Source organism: Ursus arctos, unplaced genomic scaffold, assembly GCF_023065955.2.
Source record: "Ursus arctos isolate Adak ecotype North America unplaced genomic scaffold, UrsArc2.0 scaffold_1, whole genome shotgun sequence".
NCBI lineage: Eukaryota > Metazoa > Chordata > Mammalia > Carnivora > Ursidae > Ursus > Ursus arctos.
In genome coordinates, this window is record NW_026622763.1 from 90,546,641 (window position 1) to 90,570,399 (window position 23,759).

The window sequence follows — 23,759 nt, forward strand, 5'->3', positions numbered from 1 at the left end:
GAGCCTTCAGGGGCCCGACGGAAGTTAAATGAGAGGAGCGGGCAAGGGGTCGCTGGGGACCTTGGGAGGGCAGCCCCGGCTAAAGGGGACACACGCTCCTCAGTGACCACTGTGGCATCAGCAACAGCCACTGTGGCATCAGGGACATCTGACAAAAGGCCATCAGATCTTTTGATCTCTCAAGAGGCCCCAAATCTATATTATCATATAAAATCTTTCATACAAAACATGAACAAAAAAACCAAGTTTTTAAATGTTGGCTTTAAAAAAAACAAAACCATTCTGCCAGCCAAATTAAACATGTCCACTGGGAGAGTCTGGCCTTTGGGGCGCAGCTTCTCTAATCCAGCCCCCTTGTTTAACAGATGCCAACACTGCAGCGGAGGGAGGTCGCAGAGCTAGTCAGAAACAGAGCCCAAGTCTCATGGTTCCCAGGCCCCGCACACTTCCCTAAGCAGCCTGCCATCCAGTCACTGTGAGACCAGAGTCATGCTTCCAGCTTCCTGCCAACCCTGCAGCCCATAGCCTTCCACGCAGGGGCCGCTCACACCACAGCCTTCCTCCCAGCCGGTCCCAGACGCCCCCCATCAGATAGGCAGGTGTACTTCTGGCTCTGGGGTTCCTCTCCAATGCCCAGCTACAGATCCTAACAGTATGGGACACGCAGGAGTCTGACACCAAGCACGCGACTACTCTCTCTGTAGACGATACGCTCCCCCCCCCCCCCGCCCCGCCTTGCCCCAGGAAAGATCAATATTAACTAATCAGGCACTTCACTGTGGTCTCCATTCACGGCTCCTACCAGCTCTATTTTACCGATGCAGAAGCTGAGGGACAGAGAGGTTCAGCAAGCTGCTCAGGGTCTGCAAGAATGGAGACCTGGGCGACTGACTCCACATCTCATGGGTACTGAGAATGTTCCTGCCGCTCCTGTAGCAGCAGTACAGTCGCCCAGGGACGAGGGGCTATGGTCCCATGTGGCGCTGCTGTGTTAGCTCTCCTCCCACTGCTAATGCAAGGGCTGGCACTGCAGCTCCGCAAAGGGGGTTGGTGACCCAGGCCCAGGTCTGGCTTGGGTGGGAGGTACAGGGGGCAGGAAAGAGGGAAGCCAAGGACAGTGCTGCCACAGGGTTCGGGGTAAGACTGACTGGCTCCCTTGTGGCTCCGGAAGAGCCAACAAGAAGAGAAAAGCCACAGGACTCGCAAGCTCTGGGGCCCGAGGTCTGGGTGAGCACAGGGTCTGGCCTCTGCTGCCCAGAGAGCCTCCTTTCGGGTAAGCTCTGCCTCTTCACCCTGCTCGCCAGCCCCATACGCACTGGGCCTTGAGTTCCGCGGTGCGCGAACCCTAGCATGCCTCCACGTATCACCGCATGGGGTGCTCACTGCACAGGGTGCCAGGGGTCAGTGGGGGCTGAAGTCCCATCTACATTCTTCTCAGCAAGCCTGGCATGGGACACATCAGCCCGCAGCATGAGGCATCCATCAAAGCTTACCAAGGCACCCAGTGGGCTGGGGAGGTCTTGCCCCTCGCCCCCATGCCTACCACCCCTCCAGTACGAAATGGAGGTCACCCCCTTGCATTCCGAAAATCTGGTTGCTCCCTGAGACAGAAGGGGAGGTTCCAGCTGGGCCCTGTCTGGGCCTCAGTTTCCCTAGCTGACCCAGGAAGGAGCATCATTCACATCCCTTTCCCGTAACCTGCCCTCCGCCAGCACCCAAGGTGGGGACAGAGTCTGGATCCAATCCCAACAATTTTTAATAACCTCTTTCCCAGGGCTCTGCTCAGTGATCTTGATCTCTCCCCCGGCTCTAATTTCCTGTCTGACTCAGGCCCTCAAGGGCTGGCTGGAGGGAGCGAGGGAGGCAGCTGCAGCCCCAGTGCCCCGCTCAAATCCTGGCCCAGGAGGAGTTTGGGTCACCCTCTACCTCCGCAAATGAGGAGTGGGGGATTGTTAAGTGGCCTGGGGCCCAACTGACCTGGTCCTGGCTGGCCATTGCCCGCTGCAGGCTGCCTTTTCCCAAATGTGAAAATCCGGCTCCGCAGCATCTGAACTCAGAGTCCGCTGGACCGTGGATGGGGCTCTGGCCCCGTGCTCCACAGCTGCTGCGCCTGCCTCCCAGCCAATCGCTGGGGATGATGCATTTTGCTGGAAGATTTCAAAGCACACCTTGGGTGACTGGGGCGGAAGCCTGCTGGCACCTTTCCCTACTGCGGAGGGGCAGAGAGGGAAACTGAGGCCTGGAGGCAGCCCCTGGGAGGAGGAGCTGAACATTCCATCCCACATGATGGAGAGAACGGATTCTGGGAGAAATCCCTCCATCCCCACATACCCCAGTTCTGGCCTGTCTGGAGGTCCACAAGGAAGGAGACCCCAGCTGGAAAGGCACAATGATAATCAAGATAATAGCCCTCATTTTTATTGAACACCTACTATGGAGTAGGTGTTCTCACGTATTGCCTCATCTAATCCTCACAACAACCCAGTGGGGTAGGTAGTTTCATTATCCCCATTTTACATGTGTGAAAACTAAGGCACAGCTGGATCTAGCAATTTGCCCAAGGTCCACAGCTAGTAAATGGGAGACCCAGGATTCAAAGCCAGGCGGACGGGCTTGGCACCTGGCACTCTCAACCAGAGGGGTGGACTGCACCCCTCTCCCCCAGCGTGACAAGGCCCCTTCTGATTCCCCAAAGGAATGCAGAATGGATCAGAAGACCAGTTCCATGTTACAGGACCCCCAGTCCCTGAAATCCTTCCCTTTACTGGACGCTTCCAAGGGCTTACGGCATTGCTCTTGGGGTTCTCTCTGCCACTCCAGGGGAGAATTTAAGGTTACGCACAGTTCTTCCAGTTCTTCCAGTTCCCTACTTTGCTGGCTAGCTATGCCTCCACCCTCTCCCCAACCTCCCCTTTACACACACACACACACACACACACACACACACGCAAACACACCCTGAAGGCATTGTCAAGGAACATCTCTGGGAGGATCCCAGGCGGAAAGATGCTCAACCGAGACACGCCCACCTGTAGACCCATAGCACTGCAGGTCCAGGCGACCCCTCGACCCTCCCTAGCCCAGCTACTGCCTGCCTCCTGCCCTCAGCCTCTCCCTGTTCAGTTCCCTGAGTTCCCCGGTCCCTCCAGCCTCTGGGAAATCCCTCCTGAGTGCACCAGCCCCTTCATGCCCTACTTCCATCTCACTCTGCTATGCCCCAGCCTTAACTCTGGGTCCTCTTAGCCTAGTGGGGGAAGAAGAGACATTTCCAGGAACTCGTCCTCCCTTCCCACCGAAACGTAGGAGGGATGCTGAAAACCCTTAGAAATGCTTCTCTGTGCCCAAATCCCCACAGACTTCGGTACTATCCTTCAGACTTCTGACCCAACCTCAAGATGCACTGGGGGAGGGGCAGCCACTCCTCCCTCCGGGCATCCGGGCCGCACCGGGAGGCGCTCCCCAGGAGCCCCCAAACTCTGATGAAAGCCAGGCTGACAGGGGTCAAGACGGTGTGTCCCTGAGGGTAGAAGGGTGATACATGAGCCGCGGAGGGGACTCGGCCGGGAGTGCGGGGGGGGGGGGGGGGGGGCGGGGAACAGGTGCCAGGTGAGGCAGAGGGCTTTTACCTGGCTGCGGAGGCAGAAGCGCAGGGGCAGCAGGCAGGAGAAGAGGTACTTGCCCCATCGGATCACGCAGGAGAAGCACCAGCTCAGCCGAGTCATGGCGACCCCAGGGTGGGCGCCTCGGCGGGCGCGAGGGTCTGGGAACGAGCACCGGCCACTCCGCTCCCGGCGCTGGATTGGGGTGGGGAGAGGAGCAAGGCGAGAGCCCAGGCCCCCGGGAGCCTCAGCCCCGCGGGAGCAGCCCGAGTGTCCGGCCCCCTCTAGAGGGAGCAGGGGCCCCGACGTGGCTCCATCTCCCAGGAAGCCCCTGCGGGAGGCGCGGGCCGCTGCGGGCGCTCCCCTGCTCGGGGACTTCCTCCGGCGGCTCCCTGTCTCTGCCCCGCGGCAGCGTGACAGCCTCTGCCCGCCTGCTTGCTGGGCGCGCTGGGGGGCGGGCGACAGCACCCCGGCAACTGGGGAGGCTCGCGGGGCGGCGCGGGAGAGGCGGGTCGCGACGGGGCAGAGGCGGTGCCAGGCGCCGGGCGTCCACCTGTGAGCGGGGCACGGTGGTGGCGCTGGGGAGTCCGAGCGGCGGCGGCAGCAGCATCGTGCTCCAAGCTGCAGTGAGCGTGTGAGCGAGCCTGCGTGCGTGGATTCCCTCCAGACCTCACTCCATTCCCATATTGCTCCCCAGAGCATGATGTGATTAACTTCAACGGAGGCCACCTGCTTCCAGGACAAGCAGAAACACCCATGGGGGGCGCCTGGGTGGCACAGCGGTTAAGCGTCTGCCTTCGGCTCAGGGCGTGATCCCAGTGATCTGGGACCGAGCCCCACATCAGGCTCTTCTGCTATGAGCCTGCTTCTTCCTCTCCCACTCCCCCTGCTTGTGTTCCCTCTCTCGCTGGCTGTCTCTATCTCTGTCGAATAAATAAATAAAATCTTTTAAAAAAAAAAAAAGAAAAAAAAGAAACACCCATGGGCTGCGGCGTGCACATGGGGACCCTGAACACAACCCGGGCCAGCTGGCCCCACTCACCACCAGCCTCGGACCCTGGCCACACTCAGACTCCTCTACCTGGAGCTCTCTCCAGGCAAGTCAGTGAGTGAGGGAGCTCTGAGCATCCAGAACCTGCACAGGTGGGAGGGACCCAGCCTGGGGCCGGGGGCTGAACCCGCTCAGACCCAAGAGAGCTGGACAGGCCCCCTCTGGCTATGGCTGAAACTCCTACTGCTCAGGGTTCAGGGCGCACCACTTCCCATCGTCACTGTCTGTCCTGCCCCGTGGCTGCCACTGGAGCCGGGGACCGTCCTCTGCCTCTGCTGTGCTCTGATGATGTGAACAGAGGACAGGGCCTCTCAGGAATATTGTTTGGGGTGAGCATACTGTGCCCCTGGAACTGGGGAGAGGTTAGAAGAGGGAAGTGAGAAGGAGGTGAGGGAGAGAGAAACAGCGCCAGAGGGACAAAAGCAGAGAGAGACCGGAGAGCCAGTCTGCAGAAAGTGGACAGGCAGCCATGAGCTTTGCCCTGGTCTGCTGCTGCAGAGAAAACGGGAAGGCAGCCAGCCAGCCAAGCCCCGAGAGAGAAGGGGCGGGGGGTGGGGGAGCTGCGTGCTAGCAGGACCCTGCCAAGGCCTCTTGCACAGCAACAGGCCACCAGAGCTGTGGCTAGGGACCCCTCCCCCAGTGCCCAGCCAGGCTTCCCTGGGACCGCCTCAGGGCCATCTTTCTTGGCAAGGCCGTCTCCCTGTCCCCTTCCCCTCCTCCCTCCCCCAAGCTCTCCCCTACTCCAGCAGACTTCTCAGGCCCTGGTCCCCTCCCCACTTCAGATGTCCACCAGGAGACAAGGCACTGGGGTAGAGTGCTTCAGGGGAGATTGGGCAGGAACACAGTGAAAGAAAGGAAGAGGTTCCAGCTGGTGCATGGCTAGGGAGAGGGGGAAAGACAGACATTAGGGCCCTCAGCCCCTCACAATCCCCCAAGCAAGGGGACCACTATCACACACACACATACCCCACATACACACAGGGGCCTTCCTCTTCTCTGGGGGTCCCCACAATCTCCACAGCTTCCCTCCCCACCAGGGCACCAGAGGAAATGGATAAGACCTGAGACGTGAGGAAATGGGGCTTAATCCATAGCGAGTGGAACAAAGTTTAATCGAAAGGAATCACTTGTTGAATGTTTTTAACAGGAGGAAGTCCTTCAGATAGGATTGGCTGGAGTGTGGCCCTGCTCAGACAAAGAGAGGAGGACCAGATGACTTTTTCTTAATAGCATCCTTAAGTCTTCCCAGCACTTAGGGCACAAAAGGCACTCATCAAACACAGAAAGAAAAGAGGGGTGGGTAGGAAGAAAGAGAAGAAAGCAGTAGCTAGACCCAGCTCTTCCCAACAAGGAGATCCTGAAGAAAAAGGCTCAGAAGGACAGAGAGCCCTTCACTTCATCCACTGCCCAGCAGGAGGTGTCCTTAAGCCAAGGGCCCTTCCAAGAGGAAGGGAAGAGTGTGCAGCCGATGACAGGACACCAAGTCTGGTCCATCACTGCCAGGAGCTGCTCCCAGTGTGCCCCTCCCAGCCTCTGGCCTGGCTTCATACCCCATGTCTCAATTCCTGAAGATCAATGGAATCCTGCCCCCCGCCCCCATGTCTACTGCCTCAACTGCACCCAGAAAGGTGTCCCCCCTGGGGAGTTTAATGCCTTGGGGGAAATCACAAATCCTCTGTTCTGTTTTCACCACCAGAGGAGGTCAGAATCCTGACAATAACAGCTGCAGGATCCCCAGAACCTCCTGGAAGATTTCAGCCATGACCCCTTTGCTTCCTCTTCCACCAAAACTTTGTGATTTGGGGGGAGGGGGGTGAGGAGGAGCTTAATCCCAAAAGGTCTCTCAATCTCAATCCCCTTTTCCTGCAAGGTACTCAAAGCACCAAAAACTGCACCCAGCTCCTGGTGGGTGTTGAGTAAGTCTTTCCTCCCTCTCTTTCTTCTTCCAGGCCCCTGAACATCGGGGACAGAAATGCAAGGCTCCACAGAATGGACCAGACACAGATGATCGACACAGGGGACCACATATTAGAGTCAACACATGGAGTGAGTGAGGGGTCAGGATGAGCCTGGGTGGGGTCTGGTCCATCTGAGGACCTCACATCACACCCCCAACCTCTACAGTGCCCACGTGGGTGCCAGACAAAAGCCCCCGACTCCTAACTCTCCCTCCCCATTGGAGCTTTTGTGAAGCTGGCCACCATCCTCGGAGGGTTAACCAACCCTTCAATGACTGCTTCCACCTCCCACCTCCCCCAACCCATGCGACGTGGCCCTGCCCACACCTCCATGGTCCCTGGGCCTGGCTCCCGGCCCTGCCAGCCTCTGAGACCCCCGCTCTTCCTCCCTCTCCCTCCTCTCCTTGACCAGAGTCCACCCTGGCAAGCTAGGCTGTGCTGCAGGGCTGGCCAGGGCCTGAAAGAAGAGGAATTTCTTCTTCTCCTCTGCGCACTCTTGTTCATGCAGCCTAGAGACCCGGATACTGAGTGCAGGCCAGGGAGGAAATTCCAGACACCAGGTGGGATGGAGGCCACATGCACAGATGGGGCCACTCTAGGCTTTTCTCCCCAAGTTTTCCCTGGGTCAGAGCCAGGAGGGCCCCCTTTTCCCTTGAGTGGAAGAACAGGAAACTTCCCAGAGGCAGCCAGCAAAGGTGTCAGAGAAATAAGAGAGCAGGTCATAGCCACAAGCCCGCTGGGGACAAGCCTTGGGAGGAGGGCCCATCCGCTCAGGGGAGGCACAGAGCCTCCTCTGTCCCAGGCCCCCAGGGTCACAGTGCCCCCCGCTGGTTTTGTCTGGGGGGGGACACAAAGGCGGCTCCTGTTTGGGAAGAATGGCTTGGGCATCTGATCGGAGGCTCTAGATCTTCTTTTCACACCCAGCGAGAGATGCACAGAGGCTGCTCCCCAGGGACCTCCCAGCCTCTCTCCTGCATCAGATGGGGACAGCTCTGGCAGGCCTGGCTTTCTCACTACCAGTTCGGTTCAATACCCTCCCAGCCACGGCGAGTCCTCCTGTGGCCTCCAGGTGGCTCTCACTTGGGTCTCACCTCCCAGGCTGGCTTCCCCAGAGCCCAGGCTGCTCTTCACAGGCTGCACCCATCATTTCGCTGCCCAACCATCTATAAGGTCCAGAACTCGAACAGTTTTCCCTCCATGCAACAGAATAGGGGTCCCTGCAGATCTGGGGTCCCATGTCATGTGGGCTCCAATATCATGTCCTAGGCTCCTATCTCCTTGGACAGCCCCATTAAAGTCCTTGCATGCCTCCCATCGTCAGTCTTGTGGGACACCAGCATTTCTTCAGAGCACTTAGCACCGGCTGTTGACAGATTTGCTCACTTCCCTATCCCACCCCTTTCCTGCCAGAAGGCCAGCTTGCTGAAGAGCTGATCCGCCTTTCCATTGTATCCCCTGGGCGAGCGGGCGCATGGCATGGTGGCACACATGGTCGAAGGACATGCATTATGTGGTAGATTGGTTGGTTGATTGCATGGAAAGGAAGGAAGGAAAGAAGGAAGGGAGGGAGGGGGTAGAAAGAGAGAGAAAGAAAGGAAGGAAAGAAGGAAGGAACAAATAAACAAAGGAACAGACGGGGGAAGGGAAGGGAAGGGAAGGGAAGGGAAGGGAAGGGAAGGGAAGGGAAGGGAAGGGAAGGGAAGGCAAGGGAAGGCAAGGGAAGGCAAGGGAAGGCAAGGGAAGGCAAGGGAAGGCAAGGGAAGGCAAGGCAAGGGAAGGCAAGGGAAGGGAAGGCAAGGGAAGGGAAGGGAAGAAGGAGAGGAAGGGAGAGAGAGAGGAAGGGAGGAAGGGAGGAAGGAAGGGGGAGGGAGGGAGACCACTCGTGCTTCCAGACGCACTGGTCACTCCCCAGCCCTGGATTACAGGCCAGCCGGGAGTGTGGCTTTCAGGGCTCTTGCTGCCAGGGCAGCCAGGACCCAGGACGGTGTGGTCTTGATGCAGATCTGCTCCATTTGCCCCTAGCTAGGGGGCCCATGTTCCTACTCTGAACAGCTCCGCAGTATCCAGTCCTGAATCTGGTTCAACCCGAAAGAGAGCCCACACCTTCTCCTGCCCCTGCCCCCAACACACACTTGATTTACATATAAGGACTCTGAGGCCCAGAGAGGTAAAGTGACTTGGCAGGGGTCACTCAGCTAGAATGTAGCAGTGCGGACACTGGATGGAGGGCCCCCCGTGTTTGGTCCATCACTTTTCCATAGTACAGCATTGCAGACGGGAGGAGAGGAGGCAGAGAAGGGGTAGGGGAGAAGGAAAGACAGGAAAGGCTTCTTCTCTTATAGATATCCCAAGGAGGTGAGTCCCTAAGTTCTCCTTCTCCCTTTCTCCCCCTGCCCCCTTGGACCCTGGTCTCTGACCCCTGACGGGCAGGAAGTCCCTCCTGATACCTAACCTCCATTACCCCCTCTCAAATGCCGAAGTGTATCCTCTTAGACTGCTTTGCTGGGGAAGGAGAACAACCCAGTCCCTCTCTTCTGCACAATGAATGCCTTCAGACGCTGTCAGCTCATTATTCAAGCCCCCATCCCCACCCCACCCCCACCCCTCTCAGTTCTGCAGGATGAGAATCCTGGGTCCTCTAGGCCCCTTTCCAAACGACTTCCATCACCACCCAGCGGCTGACATGACAAAGGGTGGAGGGGGGAGGGGTGGGGACAGACCTGGAGTGATGGTAAGGATCGATGCATTGGGAAGCCCAAGGCTGGTCTCCCTCCCAGGGCAGGCCAAAGCAACTGGGGGTGGAGAAGTAAGAACAGGGGCACTGAGGTCATCCTGGTCATCCCTCCGCCCCTAGGGTGCTGGTTGCAGGGCCCCACGTGGAAACTGCAGACCGGAGCTGGGCAGCTGGGTCTGAGCCCAGGCTCCTGCATGAGATTAAAGCAGGGACTGTCTAATTGATTCTGATGGAACTGGGAGAGGGAGGAAGATGAATGGAAAGGGGGTGGTGTGCAGGGGAGGGGGAAGGGAGGTGGACAGGGGAGGGCCCAGTCTGGGAAGCCCAATTGCATCAGAACTAGCTAACACAATTATCATTCACCTCCACCCCCACCTACCCCCACACCACCCCCTCCGCTTCCTGGGAAACCAGCCCATTGACTGGTCTGCCCCTGAACTGGACAGAGAGGGCAGGTGGGTGTGGGAGGCACGGAAGAGAGGAGCTGGGTTAAAGTCCCCCAGTCCCAGAACCTAGAAGACACAGAAATCAAAGACAGGACAGTGACTGGCAGACAGCTAGAAACATCCAGAGACAGGCAAACGGAGACAGATACAGACAGATAAGCAGATCTCCATCTACCCCCTCTTCACCCAACAACCTCCCTCGCATCCCATTCCTGGCACGCCTCACCACCCTCCCCAAGTCCCCTCCCTGGGCTCCTCTCCTGGGCGCACCCCTGACTACAGAGTGAGGAAATGGGAGGGAGTAGGGGAAAAGGGACCCCGGGACTCTCAGGCTCCCCACCCCGCCAACAGCCCTCTGCCTGCACCCCACAGCCCTCCAGGGAAGTGGGAGAAGGAAGTAGGGCCAGGAGGAGCCAGGAGCTGGGTCCCTGAGACAGATCCCAGGTGGACCCCAAGACTGAGTCGCAGACAGGAGGAGAAACAAAACCTCCAAGAGAGACAAGCAAGCCGGGAAAGGCACTGGGGCTGAGACCGTCAAAGACAGGAAGGGAGAGAAAGCTCATGTGAGTGGAGAGAAGGCGGCAAGCAAAACAGAAAAGCAGGAGGCTGGTGCGAGGACAAGGACACAGGAGGAAGGTGACCATCTCACAAAGGTGGCAGCGAAGGGCCAGCTTCGGGTGAGGGGAGGACAGGCAAGGAATAAATGAAAGAGGAGACAGCGTGTAGGGTGCCACCTGCCAGCCAGCCAGGGAAACCGAGGCACGAAACAAAGTGATGCGGCCTCATGCCTCGGCTCCAGAAGCAAGCAAGGGACTCCCGCCAGGGCCCAGCTGTAGCCCCTGTGGTCAGGAGCCAGACCCGGGCCAAGACTCTCAGGGCACTTGATTCCTGACGAGGAGGAGGCCCCAGCCAGCCCAAGGGGCCAGGCCCAGAACAAACTCCTGAGGGAACCCAAGCCCCACCAGATGTAAATTCTTCACCACTCCAAACGTGCCAGGAGGAATGGCACCTCGGTGCCCCCTGGCTGGATCCTGCATCCTCCCAAGGCTAGAGGCCCTCCTGGGGCCCACAGACTTCCATTTGCTCCCCTGACCTGAATGGTACAAGGTGGCTTTCTCTTCCTGCTTCCCAAAGGGTTCCACACCCCCTCTGTGATCCATTCAAGCTCGGCTTCTGGCATGTTCTATTCTCACTCTGTCTGGTAGCTTCAGGGCAAAGCAGGGCAGGCCTGGGCCCCAGGCAGACCAGAGAAGAGGAAGTTACTGATACAACCCCGTGGATGTCTGAGCCAAGTCACAGGTCCATGGCGGGGTGAGGAGTCAGACCCAAGGATAGAAGGCAACATCCCAGACAGGGCTGGAGCGCAGCCCCTCTGGGAGCCCCGCATCGTCTGCCGAACGGGTACTTCTGCCTTTGCTTTTCTTACCTCCCAGTGCCATTGAGAGCATGCCGGGAGAGAGCTCATGGGAAGCATCACATCCCAAAGGGAAGGATACAGGTTCAAAGCCAGCAGAGACCAGGGTCCAAATCCCCACCCTGACACTTAACCAGCTGTGTGACCTGGAAGAGATCACTTCCCTATTCCGAGCCCGTTTCCCCTTCTGTAAAAGGGAGACAAGGACCCCAACCTCATGCGGTAATTGTCAGGGTGGAATGAAATGTGGAAATGCCTGGCACGGGACCTGAGTCATCAAGGCACCCTGGGGAGCTACTGGGCAAATATCTCAGAACTTGGGGCCAGGAGGGGCACCCTGGGGCAACTATCAAAGCAAGTTCATTCATCCACCCCCACCAGACAGATGCTCCCCACCAAAACTTTGGGCAAGAGCACCCTGTCTGGAACACACAGTCCACAGCACCATCTGGGGAATGGACACCCAAGGAAGAGGAGCCAGGAGTCCCAGCCGGATGAGCCAAAGCACCATTGTTAGGCCATGTTGGAAGCAGGCCAGAGGAGAGGTAGAATGGGGGCACATGAGCCCAGAAGAAGCTGGAACTCAAGAAGAAGGAGGGATTGAGGGAAGCATCTCGGGTAGAGAAAACAGAATAAAAAAGCAAAACAGTGAGTTCCTGAACTCCCCACCCACACTGAAGATAAACGTGAGGAAATGGGTCTGGACTGAAGCATGAGATACTCAAGTTAGACAACAGGCAGAACTTCCAATGAAGCGTCACACCTACAGAGAGGGCCCAGTTTTCACCCCATTACTTCCCCACTCTCCTTTAAACCTTGAATGACGTTTGAGTCTTCAACTTTCCATTACTCAGCATAAAACCTTAGTATTAGAAGTCCCTGTTCTCCTCAGCAGGAAAATAGGCCAGCCTTGCTTCCCTGATCCCCAAATCTCCAGACTCACGCAGCCCAGCACTCTCCGTACTGCTTCTCTGCCAGAAACCAAAACTCAGTCCTACCATCCATGGCTATCTCAGATGTCTGGAGTAGAGGACCACTTCCCATACAGACGTCTACTCCTAACCCCTCAGAAACCTCCTCTGCTTCAACCAAGCCTTGCCTGGGCCATCAGACACGGCTCTGTCTAGTACCGCTTGTCCCCTTCCTTAAGTTTTCTGTCTGGGAGGCGGAGGGAAGGCTGTACAGGCTGAGGATGGGAGCAGGGGACGTGGCAGTTGTGAAGCAACTTTGGAGACGGGGGGAGCCCTTATAGGGAAAGGTTGATGGAACCCCATTATTGTTCCTGAAAGCGTGTAAGAAAGGGCTGGGACTGGGTTTGAAAGGAAGCAGAAATGGGCCTGGAAATAGAAGTGTATACACCATACACACACATACGTAAAACACATGCCCCCACAGGACAAAGTGAGTGTCCTGGAGAGTCAGGGCCAGGCTGGGACCCTGCAGACAAGGAGTGGGGGACCAAGACAGGAAAGAATGGAAGGCAGTAGAGCTGAGTACCCCCAGAAAGAGAAAAGTAGGTGCTAAAGGAACTTTCTGACCATTTTGGACCCCAAATGACATAAAAGCCTGATGCAAAGAGTATGTAGATGAGGTTTCCCGGCAGAGAATTCTTTGTCTGTGCTCGCCTGTCCCGAGACATCAGTGTGGGGTGTCACATGGAGATAAGAACTACCCCCAGTCCCCCAGCCCCTCACCTCCCAACAGGTGGCCCCTCTCTCCCTCCAGCCTTGGGCCCCAGAGAGAGGGCCTCACAGGGCCTCTCCCCACTACCCTGGGGTCTCTTTGTAGGCCCCCAGAGCTCCGCCGATCTCTGCCCCTCACACCCCAAACTTCTTCCTTCCGCAAGGGGTTGTCCCCTAGCCCACAGGAGGATGACCCTGACTCCCACAAGAGAAGCTTTCTGTTGATAAAAAGAGGAAGGGAGGCCACAAAAGGGAAATGAATTCATCAACACTCAGGGGCAGACAGGCAGCAAGGCCCCCTGGGATCCCCCCGTCAGCCCTCTGCCTCCCCAGAGATCTCCTCCAGCCCAGGCCCACCAGGGTCCCTCCTGGCTTAAAGTTCTTCTGAAAGGGAGACGAGACCTTACAGCCTGCCCAGATCATCCTGTTCTGGGCTTCCCAGCCCTGGTTGGCTGAGAAGTGCTCCCAATTGTCTGACCTGCTGCTGTTTTCAAGCTGGCTTTATATGTCACTGCCCCGTCAGTGGCCTCCAGGCCATACACAAGACAGGTGATACCTAACACAGGAAGAGAGTGGAGACCCTGCCTCCCGGTCCCCGGAAAGACTGTCTTCTAGCCCTCCGGACCAGCCACACAGCCTCTCTGCCTGCCAACCGTGCTCCTTTTTTTTTTTTTTTTTTTTTAAGATTTTATGTTTAAGTAAACTCTACACTCCATATGGGGCTCGAACTCACAACCCCGAGATCAAGAGTCAGACACTCTATGAACTGAGTCATTCAGGCGCCCCTCCCCCCGGCCCCCACTTTGCTCTCCTGCAGGCAGCAGCTGAAACTCCGAGAAGTGAAGAGGATACTTCCAGTGACGTGGACCAACTGAATACACACATTTACTTGTGCTCCCTTTTGAAACTCCTCTAAAACAACAAGATTTTTTTTTTAATTAAAGCAAAAAGCTGGGAGGACAAATAAAAAAACAGAAAAGGAGAAGACACAACGGCGGAGGGCCGTTCAGCACAGCGCAAGCCCCACGGCTGCCGGGATAGTAAAACCCCTTCTGTTCCAGCTGGTAACTAGCTACCACGCACCACACCCCCCCCCCCAGTGCTCTGGTCTTCCCCTGGACCCGAGGGGCTAATTCCTGGTCCAGGAGGGGCCTCAGGACTGCTCCGGCCTCCCAGCCCAGTCGCTAGGATCTCTGGTTAAATATTTTGATAATCACCCTTGACAACAGTATCAAAATTCTGGGCTGAAGGACACATGGGTGAGCACGGTCTGTGAGCCCGGGAGAGCTGCACCCTGAACTGGCTGCAGGAAAAGCCAAAGCCAGGAAGCCACCAGACGCTTCGGCACAGGACCCTCCAAAGGCTCCAAATTAGAGGGAGATACCTTTGGGGGTGGGAGTGAATGTGAACTTAAACTAGATCGGTAGAACATTGGAGACATGGTTGGTTTCCAGATATCCTCTCTGACCCCACAGCACAAGGTGGAAGGCTTAGTCCCTGGAGAGGATAAAGTAGCGGGCCTGGCCTGGGGGCCACCAGGCCCAGCTGAGAGCACAAGTATCAGTGGGAAAAGGGGGATTGAATGTTGACTGAGTAAGAGGCAGCCAGGCCTGTACTTGCCAGGTCTGTATCTGCCCCCAGTTTTCACTTCTCTGGGGATCTGGCAAGTCCAGGAGAAGGGACCCAGATATAGACAGGAGGCCCCCCAATGCCGCAGCCTGGCCAGGTACCCAAAAGTGAAGCCCTTGGTGGGTCCGTTCCCACCCTCAGAGCAAAGCAGCCACCCGTTAGGGTCCCGTTTGAAATATAAGCCAAAAACCCAGGCTGCAGGGAAAGCTTAACAGAGAAGAACTGAGATGCAGAGCCCCTCGGAGGAAACAGGTGCGGCGCAGGGAGGGGAAAACTTCAAGATGAAGTTACTGGCATTCACAGAGGCCAGAGAAGAAGGTGCATCTACAAAACAAGAACGGTAGGCAAAAATAAATACATACATACATACATAATAAAAAGAATATTCAGGAAAGAAACAAACCAAAAAGCTCTTGGGAATTCATTGGCAAGTACAGAGCCCAGACTGAGGCCCTCACCAGGCGTTGGCCCATACTTGCCCCTTCATGCACTCTGCACACGCCTCGGGCCCCCAGAGTCCACGACGGGAGTGATCCAGAGACCAGATGAAGTGGAGACCCGGACCCGGGAAGGGACCTGAGAGGCCGGGAAGAGACAAGGGCCCAGGGCCCGGGACTGGAGAGGGCCAAGGCCGCCAGGTGGTGAGCTGGGAGACCCCCCCCGGAGCCCTGTCCACCACCGCTCTCAGCAGAGACGCAGCCCGCAGGAGGCCCGAGAGGTGGAAGGCCCGCTTCCAGGTAGGAAAAGCTCATGTTCAAAGAGGTTGAGTCACGGCTCAGGGTCCAAAGCAGGAGAAGCACAGGGCAAGGAATGCGAATTCCTGCCTTAACTCAACCTTTCTACCACAAAACTGAGGCCAGAGTGTCTACGCCTCCAGGCTAGAGTCTTCTCGATGTGGGTTCAAGTCCTGGCCCTTGACACTTACCAGTGAGGAACCCCGGGTGGATCCCAGCGCTCAGTTCACGTCCCGCTGCCCACGTGTCACCCGCCAGCACCTGAAAGGCCCTCCCAGGTGTCGCCGGGGCCCCTGGCCCTCCAACCAGGCTTCTGGCTGCAGCAGCGTGGTGGGGAAGCCCCGGGGCCCCGGCAGACTCTGTCCCCCAAGGAGACCATGAGGGACCTGTGGGGTGGACCCTGCCTCAGCCCCAGACTGCCCTGAAAGCACCCCAAGCATGGGTCTATTTTTAGGCAGGCCCTAGCGGGCAGCCAGCCACCCAGAGTTATTCTCGACTGTGGGGTCATCAGGCTGGCCAGGGTAAAGGGGAGCCAGGGCTGAGGCTGAGGAAATGGCACCCCTGGGAGGAGACACCCGCAGACTGAGGGAGGGGCTGAAGAGCAAAGCCCAGGGCAAGGAGTCAGGGCCAGGGAGGGCTGAGTTGGGGGCAAAAGTCCAGAAAAGGCTAGGATACTGGGACGGCAGTAGGTGACAGGGCCTCCCTGGAACTGGCATCGAGGGGCGGGGAGGGAGGTCTGCCTTGTCTCTCCTTGGGGACAGGGGGCCGTGCCAAAGGAGGCAGAGGCCAGGCTGAGAACGAGGTATAGGCATGGGCGGAGTGGGCTGGGAGGACAGAGAAGGGGCAGGGCAGGGAGAGGAGAGACAGACAAAGAGACAGAATGACAAGAGAATCAGAGAGCTGGGTAGAGGTAGGGGGGGCAGGCAGGACCGGCTCCTGGGGACAGAGTCTTGGCCTCACTCCACACACCCCGGGCCTGACCACCCTCTCAAAAGTACCCAGTCTCCTTCCACCTACCAGGGCCACTCAGCCTTGGAGCAGAGGCCCCAAGACTGCTTGGGATCCCTGACTCCTTCAAGATTCCTCCCTGCCCCCAAGTTGCACACGCACACGCACACACATACACAGACACATACACATACACATACACATACACATACACATACACATGCACCCCCGCGCACACACACAGCCTCCCGGGAAGAGATGGGACAATGGAGAGGAGACAGAGGGGTGTCCCTTTGTCCCCCTGCCCAGCCTTGGGAGCTCAAATCCACACAAAGAGCTTCACAAAGTGCCTCTGGCTCCCAGAGGGGGAGATAAATGGGGGGAGAGGGGGGAATGGGAGACCCCAGATCTGGAAATGCCCAACAGTGGGTCTGGGAAGCAAAATGAGGGCTGTTCTCACAGCCCCAAGAGGCCACAGAAGAACTTAGGGGGAGAGGGATAAAGGAGGTTGGGGGGGGGTGCGTGGGCTCAGGCAGCAGGGAGAAAGCTAGGGCCAGAAGTGGCTTCCTGGAGGAGGCGGTCAGAGGTACTAACCTGCTGGAGGCATTGAGAGAGAGGTAGCCAGGCTTCCTTTCCCAGCCTAAATGAGGGGGCAACAGGCCTAACCCCACCCTATCGCCAAAGAATGTGGGGAGAGCACAGACCACCCCATCCTTTATCCCCCTTCCCTATGCTGCCCTGGGTCTAGCTGGGAGAAGGGTGAATACCTTCTTCAGGGCTGAAGGCCAGGCCCAGGTGGGGGTGGGGGGGTCCCAGGAGAAGAGCTGACCAGTCAAGCAAGATCATAGCTTCTTGCTCCAAAAAGACCAGTAGGAACAAGAGGAACCTCTCCCTTTGCGCCTACTGCACACCCCCAACCCGTCCTATCAGGAGGAGGGGAGCTGTCCTGCTCAGAAGAACGAGCGAGAAGGAGAGAGGCCGTGTGCACAAGAGGGCTTAGGATTCCTAGCTCACATCCTAACTACACTAACAGCAGTGCGGCCATTGACAAGTCACCTCCCAGGACCTCAACTTCCCCATCTGTGAAATAGGGTAACAACGCCTGCTCACATCACTTTCCAGGGTTCTCGTGAGCACCACGTGAGGCTCTTTTTAAGGGCATTTATTATCACGATTGCCAAGTGACCTCTGAGCTGCTGGATAAGTCAGAGATCCCACCCCAGGGCTCTCCCTCATCCCTACCCCCACTTCCTACTCTCTGGAGGAGTTCCCAGGTGAGGCTTCCGGCCAGCGAGTGAAGGGGTCAACCAGATGATCTCAAAGTCCCCTTCCAGGGGAAGGAGGAAACTGATGTTTATTGGGGGGCCTACTGTGTGCTAGGAGCTTGACATACATCAGCTACTCCAATCTCCTGGCTAACCCTGCGAGGCAGGTGCCATCATTCCCATTTCCCAGATGGGGAAACTGAGCTCACAAAGTTATCAGTGGCAGAGCCCAGATTTGTGACCAGGCCAGCCCATGCCCTGGGCCCATGCTTTTCTACCACAAACCCTCCCTCATTTCATCACCGTGGTGTTCGAAACCCCCCTGTCCCTGCCCCTCATCCCCAATCCTTCTACTCCAGAGCAGAGCTTCCAGAAAGGCCTCCTCCCCCAACACCCATCCCCAGCTGACCTCAGGATTCAGGACCACAGAGGGTGACAAAAGAGGGACAGAGATGCCAGCAAGAACAGAGTGTGGACGGGCTCGAACAGTGCCGCCCGCCCACGGTGTCCCAGGGCTCGGCATAGACTGTGAGCCTGGCTCCACGTAGCAGCCTGGCAAGGTGGGCTCTGTGCTCCCCATTTTATAGGTGAGGAAGCGAAGGCTCAGAGGCACTTTTCCAGGGCACCCTGCTAAGAAGCAGGTGAGCAAGGATTCACCCAGCTGCCTGTTGCCCAGTCCCTGCTCCCTGGGCTACAGGACTTCCTCTCTGGGCGGAAGCCTTGGAAGAGGCGGTGTTGAGGCCCACAGGGAGCCTGGGGAGCCTGGGGGTCTTGCCTTAGAATGCAGAAGAACCACAGAGAACCACCCCCCCCCCAGCGCTACCTCCACCATGCTCACCCCCTGCTGGCTTTGTGCAACTCCATTAAGAAGCAAAGGAATAAATTAGCCCTGCTTAGCATATTGAGTGGCTGGGGTTCAAGAGGCCGTCTGGGTGGCTCGCACATCTCAATGCAGTCTGCCAGCAGCTGCGATGGTGGAGAGCCGGTGGGGGCAGTCGGGGGGGGGGGGTGCTGGTCTGGCCAGGCTGGGCCTGCTCCGACCTCCCGCAGACCGCCTCAGCTCAGTGCCCAGAAGCACTTGCTTCTGCTCCAACTTCATTCCCCTAATGGAGCCGCAGCTTGGCACCTGCTCTCCGCACCCCTGCCCCATGCTCTGGCCAGCCCCAGCCAGCCCCAGCCAGCCCCAGAGGACACCCAAGGGTAGTGTCAGGGGTACTGTCAGGCTGCCCAGCCTTCCCAGGATGAACTTTGAGATGGATGGCTCTGTTCAGGGGGGAGGAAGCAAACAGCACAACACAAAGTCCTGAATGCCCCCGGGTAGGCCCCCACTGGCCTCTGTTTCCCCCTCAGCACTGAGGCACCCCGAGCACAAAGGAAAGATGGGGAGGGGAACAGAGGACTGCTCCAAAGACAAGGTGGGTCATCCCTCCGCCCCAAGCAGGAGCACGCCATCTACCACCACGAGGACAAAGGATCTTAACTCAACAGCCAGAATCCAGCCTGAGACCAGACCCAGCAGGCCCAGGCCTGGAAGGGAGCAGGACAGCCTGGGGGCCCAGTCTGCTGCCTCCTGCCACACCAATGGGTCGCTCCCCTCTACCCCTCCCAACCCACCCCAGACCCCCAGCACCAGAGGCCTTGTCCCCCTCCTTGTCTCCAGGCCCTGTGACAGCCACAAGAATGCACCTTTCAGACCTCCTGCTACAGGGAGCAGGACTGGCCAAGGCCCCAGCTGTGCACTTTGCAATCACTACCACGCTTGCTGGGGCCAAGCCTCTGAAGGGGCCCCGCCATTGTCAGAGTGCTGGGGTAATTCTAAAGCAGCCTTGTTCCTGGCAGACACAAGACTTGCGGCCAACTTCGGTTCATGGCTTCCCTGTCGGCTTTGATCCGGAGTGCACAGAGGTCTAGGACACTTCTGTCGAACCCGGGCTCCCTGTGCCTCCCCTCACTCAGGGTCCGACTTAGGTGGGCATCTGAAGGCTCCCCCAGCCTACCCTGGCCCCTTCCCTTCACTCAGCCATTTCCCCTAATAAAATCTTTTACACATTTAATCCCACCTTGTTTCTTGGAGGACCCGGACTACCACAGCCGCTCAGTGACCATAACAACAGCAACGACAACAGCTAGCCTTCACTACGTGCTACTGATACGCCCCGCACTGTTCTAAGGGCTTCCAAGGGCAGCAAAGGATTTCAAGATACAGAGAGCTTACAGAATGTGCTCGCGATGCACAGCCCTGAAGTGGCAGAGCCCGAAGCTGACAAGAGTTTCGCCCCAAAGTCCACTGTGTCACCACCACTCCACACTGCGTCATCTATGAGATGCCAGCCTTCCCGCTTTCTGCCTTCGGGGAAAGAAAGAGGGTAGAAAAGGGAATTGCATCTCCCGAGGAGTGGGCAAGACGGACACGCAGAGAGAACGGAGCTGAGACGGAAAGAGAGAAAGAAGGCACAATGGCCCCTGAAGAGTCCTGATTCCCACAAGCCAGAGCACCTCCCCTCCCCAGGGCAAGGACTGGCTGAGCTCGGGGACCACAGGGAGCAGAAGAGGAAGGAGAAGGTGGCCGTGCAGCCCTTGCCGACCCCGCGCACTTGCTGCCATCCTTGCCCCACCCCCACCGCCGTCCCCCTTGGGCATGTGACTAGGGTGTGCCAGAGGTGTCAGCCAAGGGACTCCTGGCAGTACCCAGTCCCTGCAATCTCCATCCCTCCCCACCCCCACCATTCCTCATCCTCCATCCCTTCCAGGGCAGAGCCAGCAAGCCTAGCCCAGCTGGGTCTCAGGGTCCCAACAAAGCCAGGCCTGTCCCCTGCCCAGCCTCCGTGGGAGTGATATCTGGGCCAGGCAGCAGGTAAAAGTGAGCCAAAGGGACGTGGCAGAGAGCCAGCTGTGCGTCCTCCAGGTGAGTTCCCAGCTTAACCCCTGGCCTGCCGGGACAGAGTTCTCAAGGCTGTTGGTTAGGGGATGAAGGGGTTGGGAGAAGCAAACTCAGGGACAAAGAAGGGGAACCAGCTTCCAAGGGGCACCCGTACCCACGCACACATGTGTGCATGCGTACACACACATGTGCGCACACACACACGCACACACATACAGATCCCCATTTGGTCCGGCCACATGAGAAAGACCCATCACCGGATCCAGGCACCCCACACCCACCTCTCATCCATCCTCCACCCTGGGCCAAGGACAGTTTAAAATGCAGACTCCACCCCCTCCCCACACACATACTGCTGAACCTTCCAGGGGCTTTCTATGACCCACGTAAGTCTGAAGTCCAAACTCTTTAGTTTGGCATTCAAGGCCCTGCCCATGCTGACCCATCTCTTTTCCAGCTTCTGATCCAGCCTCTCCCTTCCCGCCCTCTCCTCCAGCTCCCCGAGGGTACCACACACTTGCACGCCCCTGAGTTTCCTTCCCTCTGTGTCGGGGGAGGTCACCTAGTCACCTTGTAGGACCCAGGTCAATATGTCACCTCCTCTGGGAGGGCTTTCCAGACTGTCCCAGGCAAAGTAGGCCACCCCCTGCTCTAGAATCAGGCCTTCCTGCACAATGTCTCCACATGATGTGTTTGGACATCTTACCCCCTGCCTCCAACCTGGGCCTCTGAACAGAGGGTGAGGACTTACTGCAGAAAACTAGTATGTGTGCCCAGGACTTGGCAGAGGGCAGGTGAGCAGGATAGAGGAAAGGTTGTTGGCCCAAGGATGAAGGGTGGGCAGGTAAAAGACAAGGAGGAACAGATGGGTGGCAAGGCGGATGAGCTGAGAGGGGAGCAGACAAGGGAGAACCGAGAAGCTGCTAGGAGGTGCAGAAGCCACATGTGACACATGGTATCAGCGTCCACGGGACATATAACAGAATGAGGAGTGGGCCCAAGGGCACACCAAGGCTCTCCCAGAGAGACTGCCAGAGCTTGCCTGCCCTTGCCTGCTTTCCTTCAGCTGCGGCAGGAGGAGTGGGGTAAAGTCAGGTTTGATGGGGACCCTGAGAAGTTCCTGAGAAGGGGGTGCTGGCAGAAATGGCAAGAGGAGCTGGACAGAGGCAAAACTCATGCTGAGGCCACAGGACAACCCCCTGGGCCTCCCAGTGACTGCCCCCCACTGCTGGCCCCTGCGGATCACGGGGTCTTACTCCCCTCCACTCTCTCCAACCTTCGAAAAGCCCTCTGTCAGTGGATTTCTGACCATGGCTGAGCTTGACCCCAGTGGTCTTGTCCTCACTCCCATCTCATCCCCACAACCACACCCACCCATGGGGCACCCAGAGGAGCTCGGGCCCAGGGAGACCCCCAAGGTGGAGCAGGGATCTCAGCTTCCCAAGCAGGATAGCTTGCCCAGCACAGCAGGCCACACCTGCCCGTGGCCTTCCCCTGTGCCTGCCCCCTCTGCCAGGTTCTCTCACCTGTCGGGTCTCTGCCTATCCCAGTCTCACACGCGGCCGACCTTCCACTGGGCAACCCTTATTGAGCCCATCTTCTGCTAAGTACCTAGGATAACAAATTCTCAAAAACTGGACTCTGGTCTAAAAACACTGGCCCCCAGACTTACTGGGGAGACAGACTTGTGAAGAGATATCACCAGAAGCACCCTAACCCTCTCACATCCTTGGTCAGAAAGAAACACTAAAGTTAAAGTCCCTCATCCCCTATCCCAGGGCGGTTTGGAGACCCAGCTTCTGCTCTGGGCCCTAGGACTTCTCAGGCTGGGAGAGGGAGGAGCTGGCCAGAAGTGCCAGGGCTGCTGTGTCTGGTGGGGAGGGAGTCAACTTAGGGACCAGAGCTGGGACAGTCAGCAAGGGGACTGAACCCTGGACATTGCCCATGTTCCCTTTGCTCCCCACCACTTGGCTTCTTTGCAGATGGCAGCCTCTGCTTCCCACCCACAGGCCGCTGCCCCTCCAGGGACTGCCGGAGCTTGCCTGCCCTTGGCATCACGCTCTGTCCTGGTGCCAGGGGCCCTTGGCAAGTTCATACATCAAACAGGGAGGCAGTGGCTGGCTTCCTGCCCTTTGGGAAGGAGGGAAGGTTGGAGGCATGGCCCCATCCTCAGCTTCACACCCTCCTGACCCACCAGGGACTCAGACCTGCCCCTAGAGAGTAGGTAAGTCCAAGAGGGGTGGTCAGCTGACTCCTACCCACCCCTGCTCCAGTGCGGGCCTCTAGGGTTTCTTCTCCCTTCCGCTTCTACACCTGAGCCCCACCTTGAGAGGGAGGGAAGGATAAGAAGAGTCACTACAAAGGGACACATTAGGGTGCTAGAGAATCTACCCTTTCCCAAAATGTCTCTCACCCCCCAAAATGCCTGAAGTGCTCCCTTTATAGAATGATGCCTCGGATTCTTGAGATGCTGGGGTCTTCCAGAGACACCCACCAAAATAAAGGAATGAATCTACCCAACAGGAAGTAAAACCAATAGACAGGCACAAAAATGTTCACGGCAGAGCTATTCACAATAGCCCCAACCCGGAAACAACCCAGATGCCTGTCGATAGCAGAATTGATCAATAGACTGTGTCGCCCACATGGTGGGAGCACTGCCCAGCAACGAGAAGGAGCCGTCTACAAGCTCGTGTAAGACAATGGATGGACTTCACGACCCTAGTGTTGAGCAAAAGAAATCAGGCGCAAAGTAACCCATAGGATGTGCTCCATTTGTAAGAAGCTCTACAACAGGAAAATCTATGTTGTTAGAAGTCGGGATTAGCAAAGAACCCTCGGAGGGGAATTAGGGACTGGAACAGGCACGGGGAACGACTTCCGGATGCTGGCAATGCTTCACTGTTGGCTGAGTGCTGGGTCAGGGGCACATGGGTGTGTTCAGTGTGGGAAAAGTTCGTGTGCTTTTCTGTATTTATGAAACACTTCGAATTTCTAAGATACCAAACTGAAATGGGGGAAAGTCTGCTGCAGCCTTAGCAGCTGCTTCTGAAGAGGAAAGGGTCAGCTTCATACACACCTCCGTGTCGCCCCCACCCATCTCCAGCCCGTCTCCGGCTCTTGTCCTTGTCCTTTCTCCGCCTCTCCCCCTGAGCCCTCCCCATGGCCGGCTGCCTCCCTAACCTAAACCACCAGATGATGACGGCAACTGCCTACCCCAGGCAGGTCTCCTGGCTTTGCGCCTCACCCTTTCCAATCCATATCCACAGCTTGCGGATGGCAGGGTTCATGGGGCGCCAAGAGCAGCCAGAGAAAGCCTCTGTCAAATCCTATAAGGGCTCACACCTCTTTGTCTCAGGATGTTCAAGTGTGCTGTTCCCACCCCCTGGGATGTTTCTCTTCCCTACCTTCTGCTTGC

The 23,759-nt window shown here is 57.5% G+C and overlaps 1 protein-coding gene and 1 long non-coding RNA gene across 14 annotated transcripts in view; one reads left to right on the plus strand and one right to left on the minus strand.

The window, feature by feature from the left end:
• Positions 1-15,630, minus strand: part of TNS1 (tensin 1) — a 213,126-nt gene extending 197,496 nt beyond the window's left edge. For 2 of the 13 annotated variants that reach the window (XM_044381181.3, XM_044381180.3), the window contains exon 1: positions 3,627-3,977. In XM_044381181.3, the coding sequence (XP_044237116.3) occupies positions 3,627-3,722 (96 nt within the window). In that variant the 5' untranslated portion in view covers positions 3,723-3,977. Of the gene's footprint in view, positions 1-1,977; positions 2,143-3,626; positions 4,002-15,438 lie in introns of those variants that run through there. The other 11 variants (XM_026491977.4, XM_026491978.4, XM_026491982.4 and 8 more) reach the window with 9 other exon arrangements.
• On the plus strand, positions 11,747-22,878 carry LOC130542180 (uncharacterized). The gene is made up of 2 exons (XR_008956547.1): positions 11,747-15,250; positions 19,535-22,878. It is a non-coding gene; the product is annotated as an uncharacterized LOC130542180 (long non-coding RNA).
• The last annotated feature ends 881 nt before the right edge of the window (positions 22,879-23,759 follow it).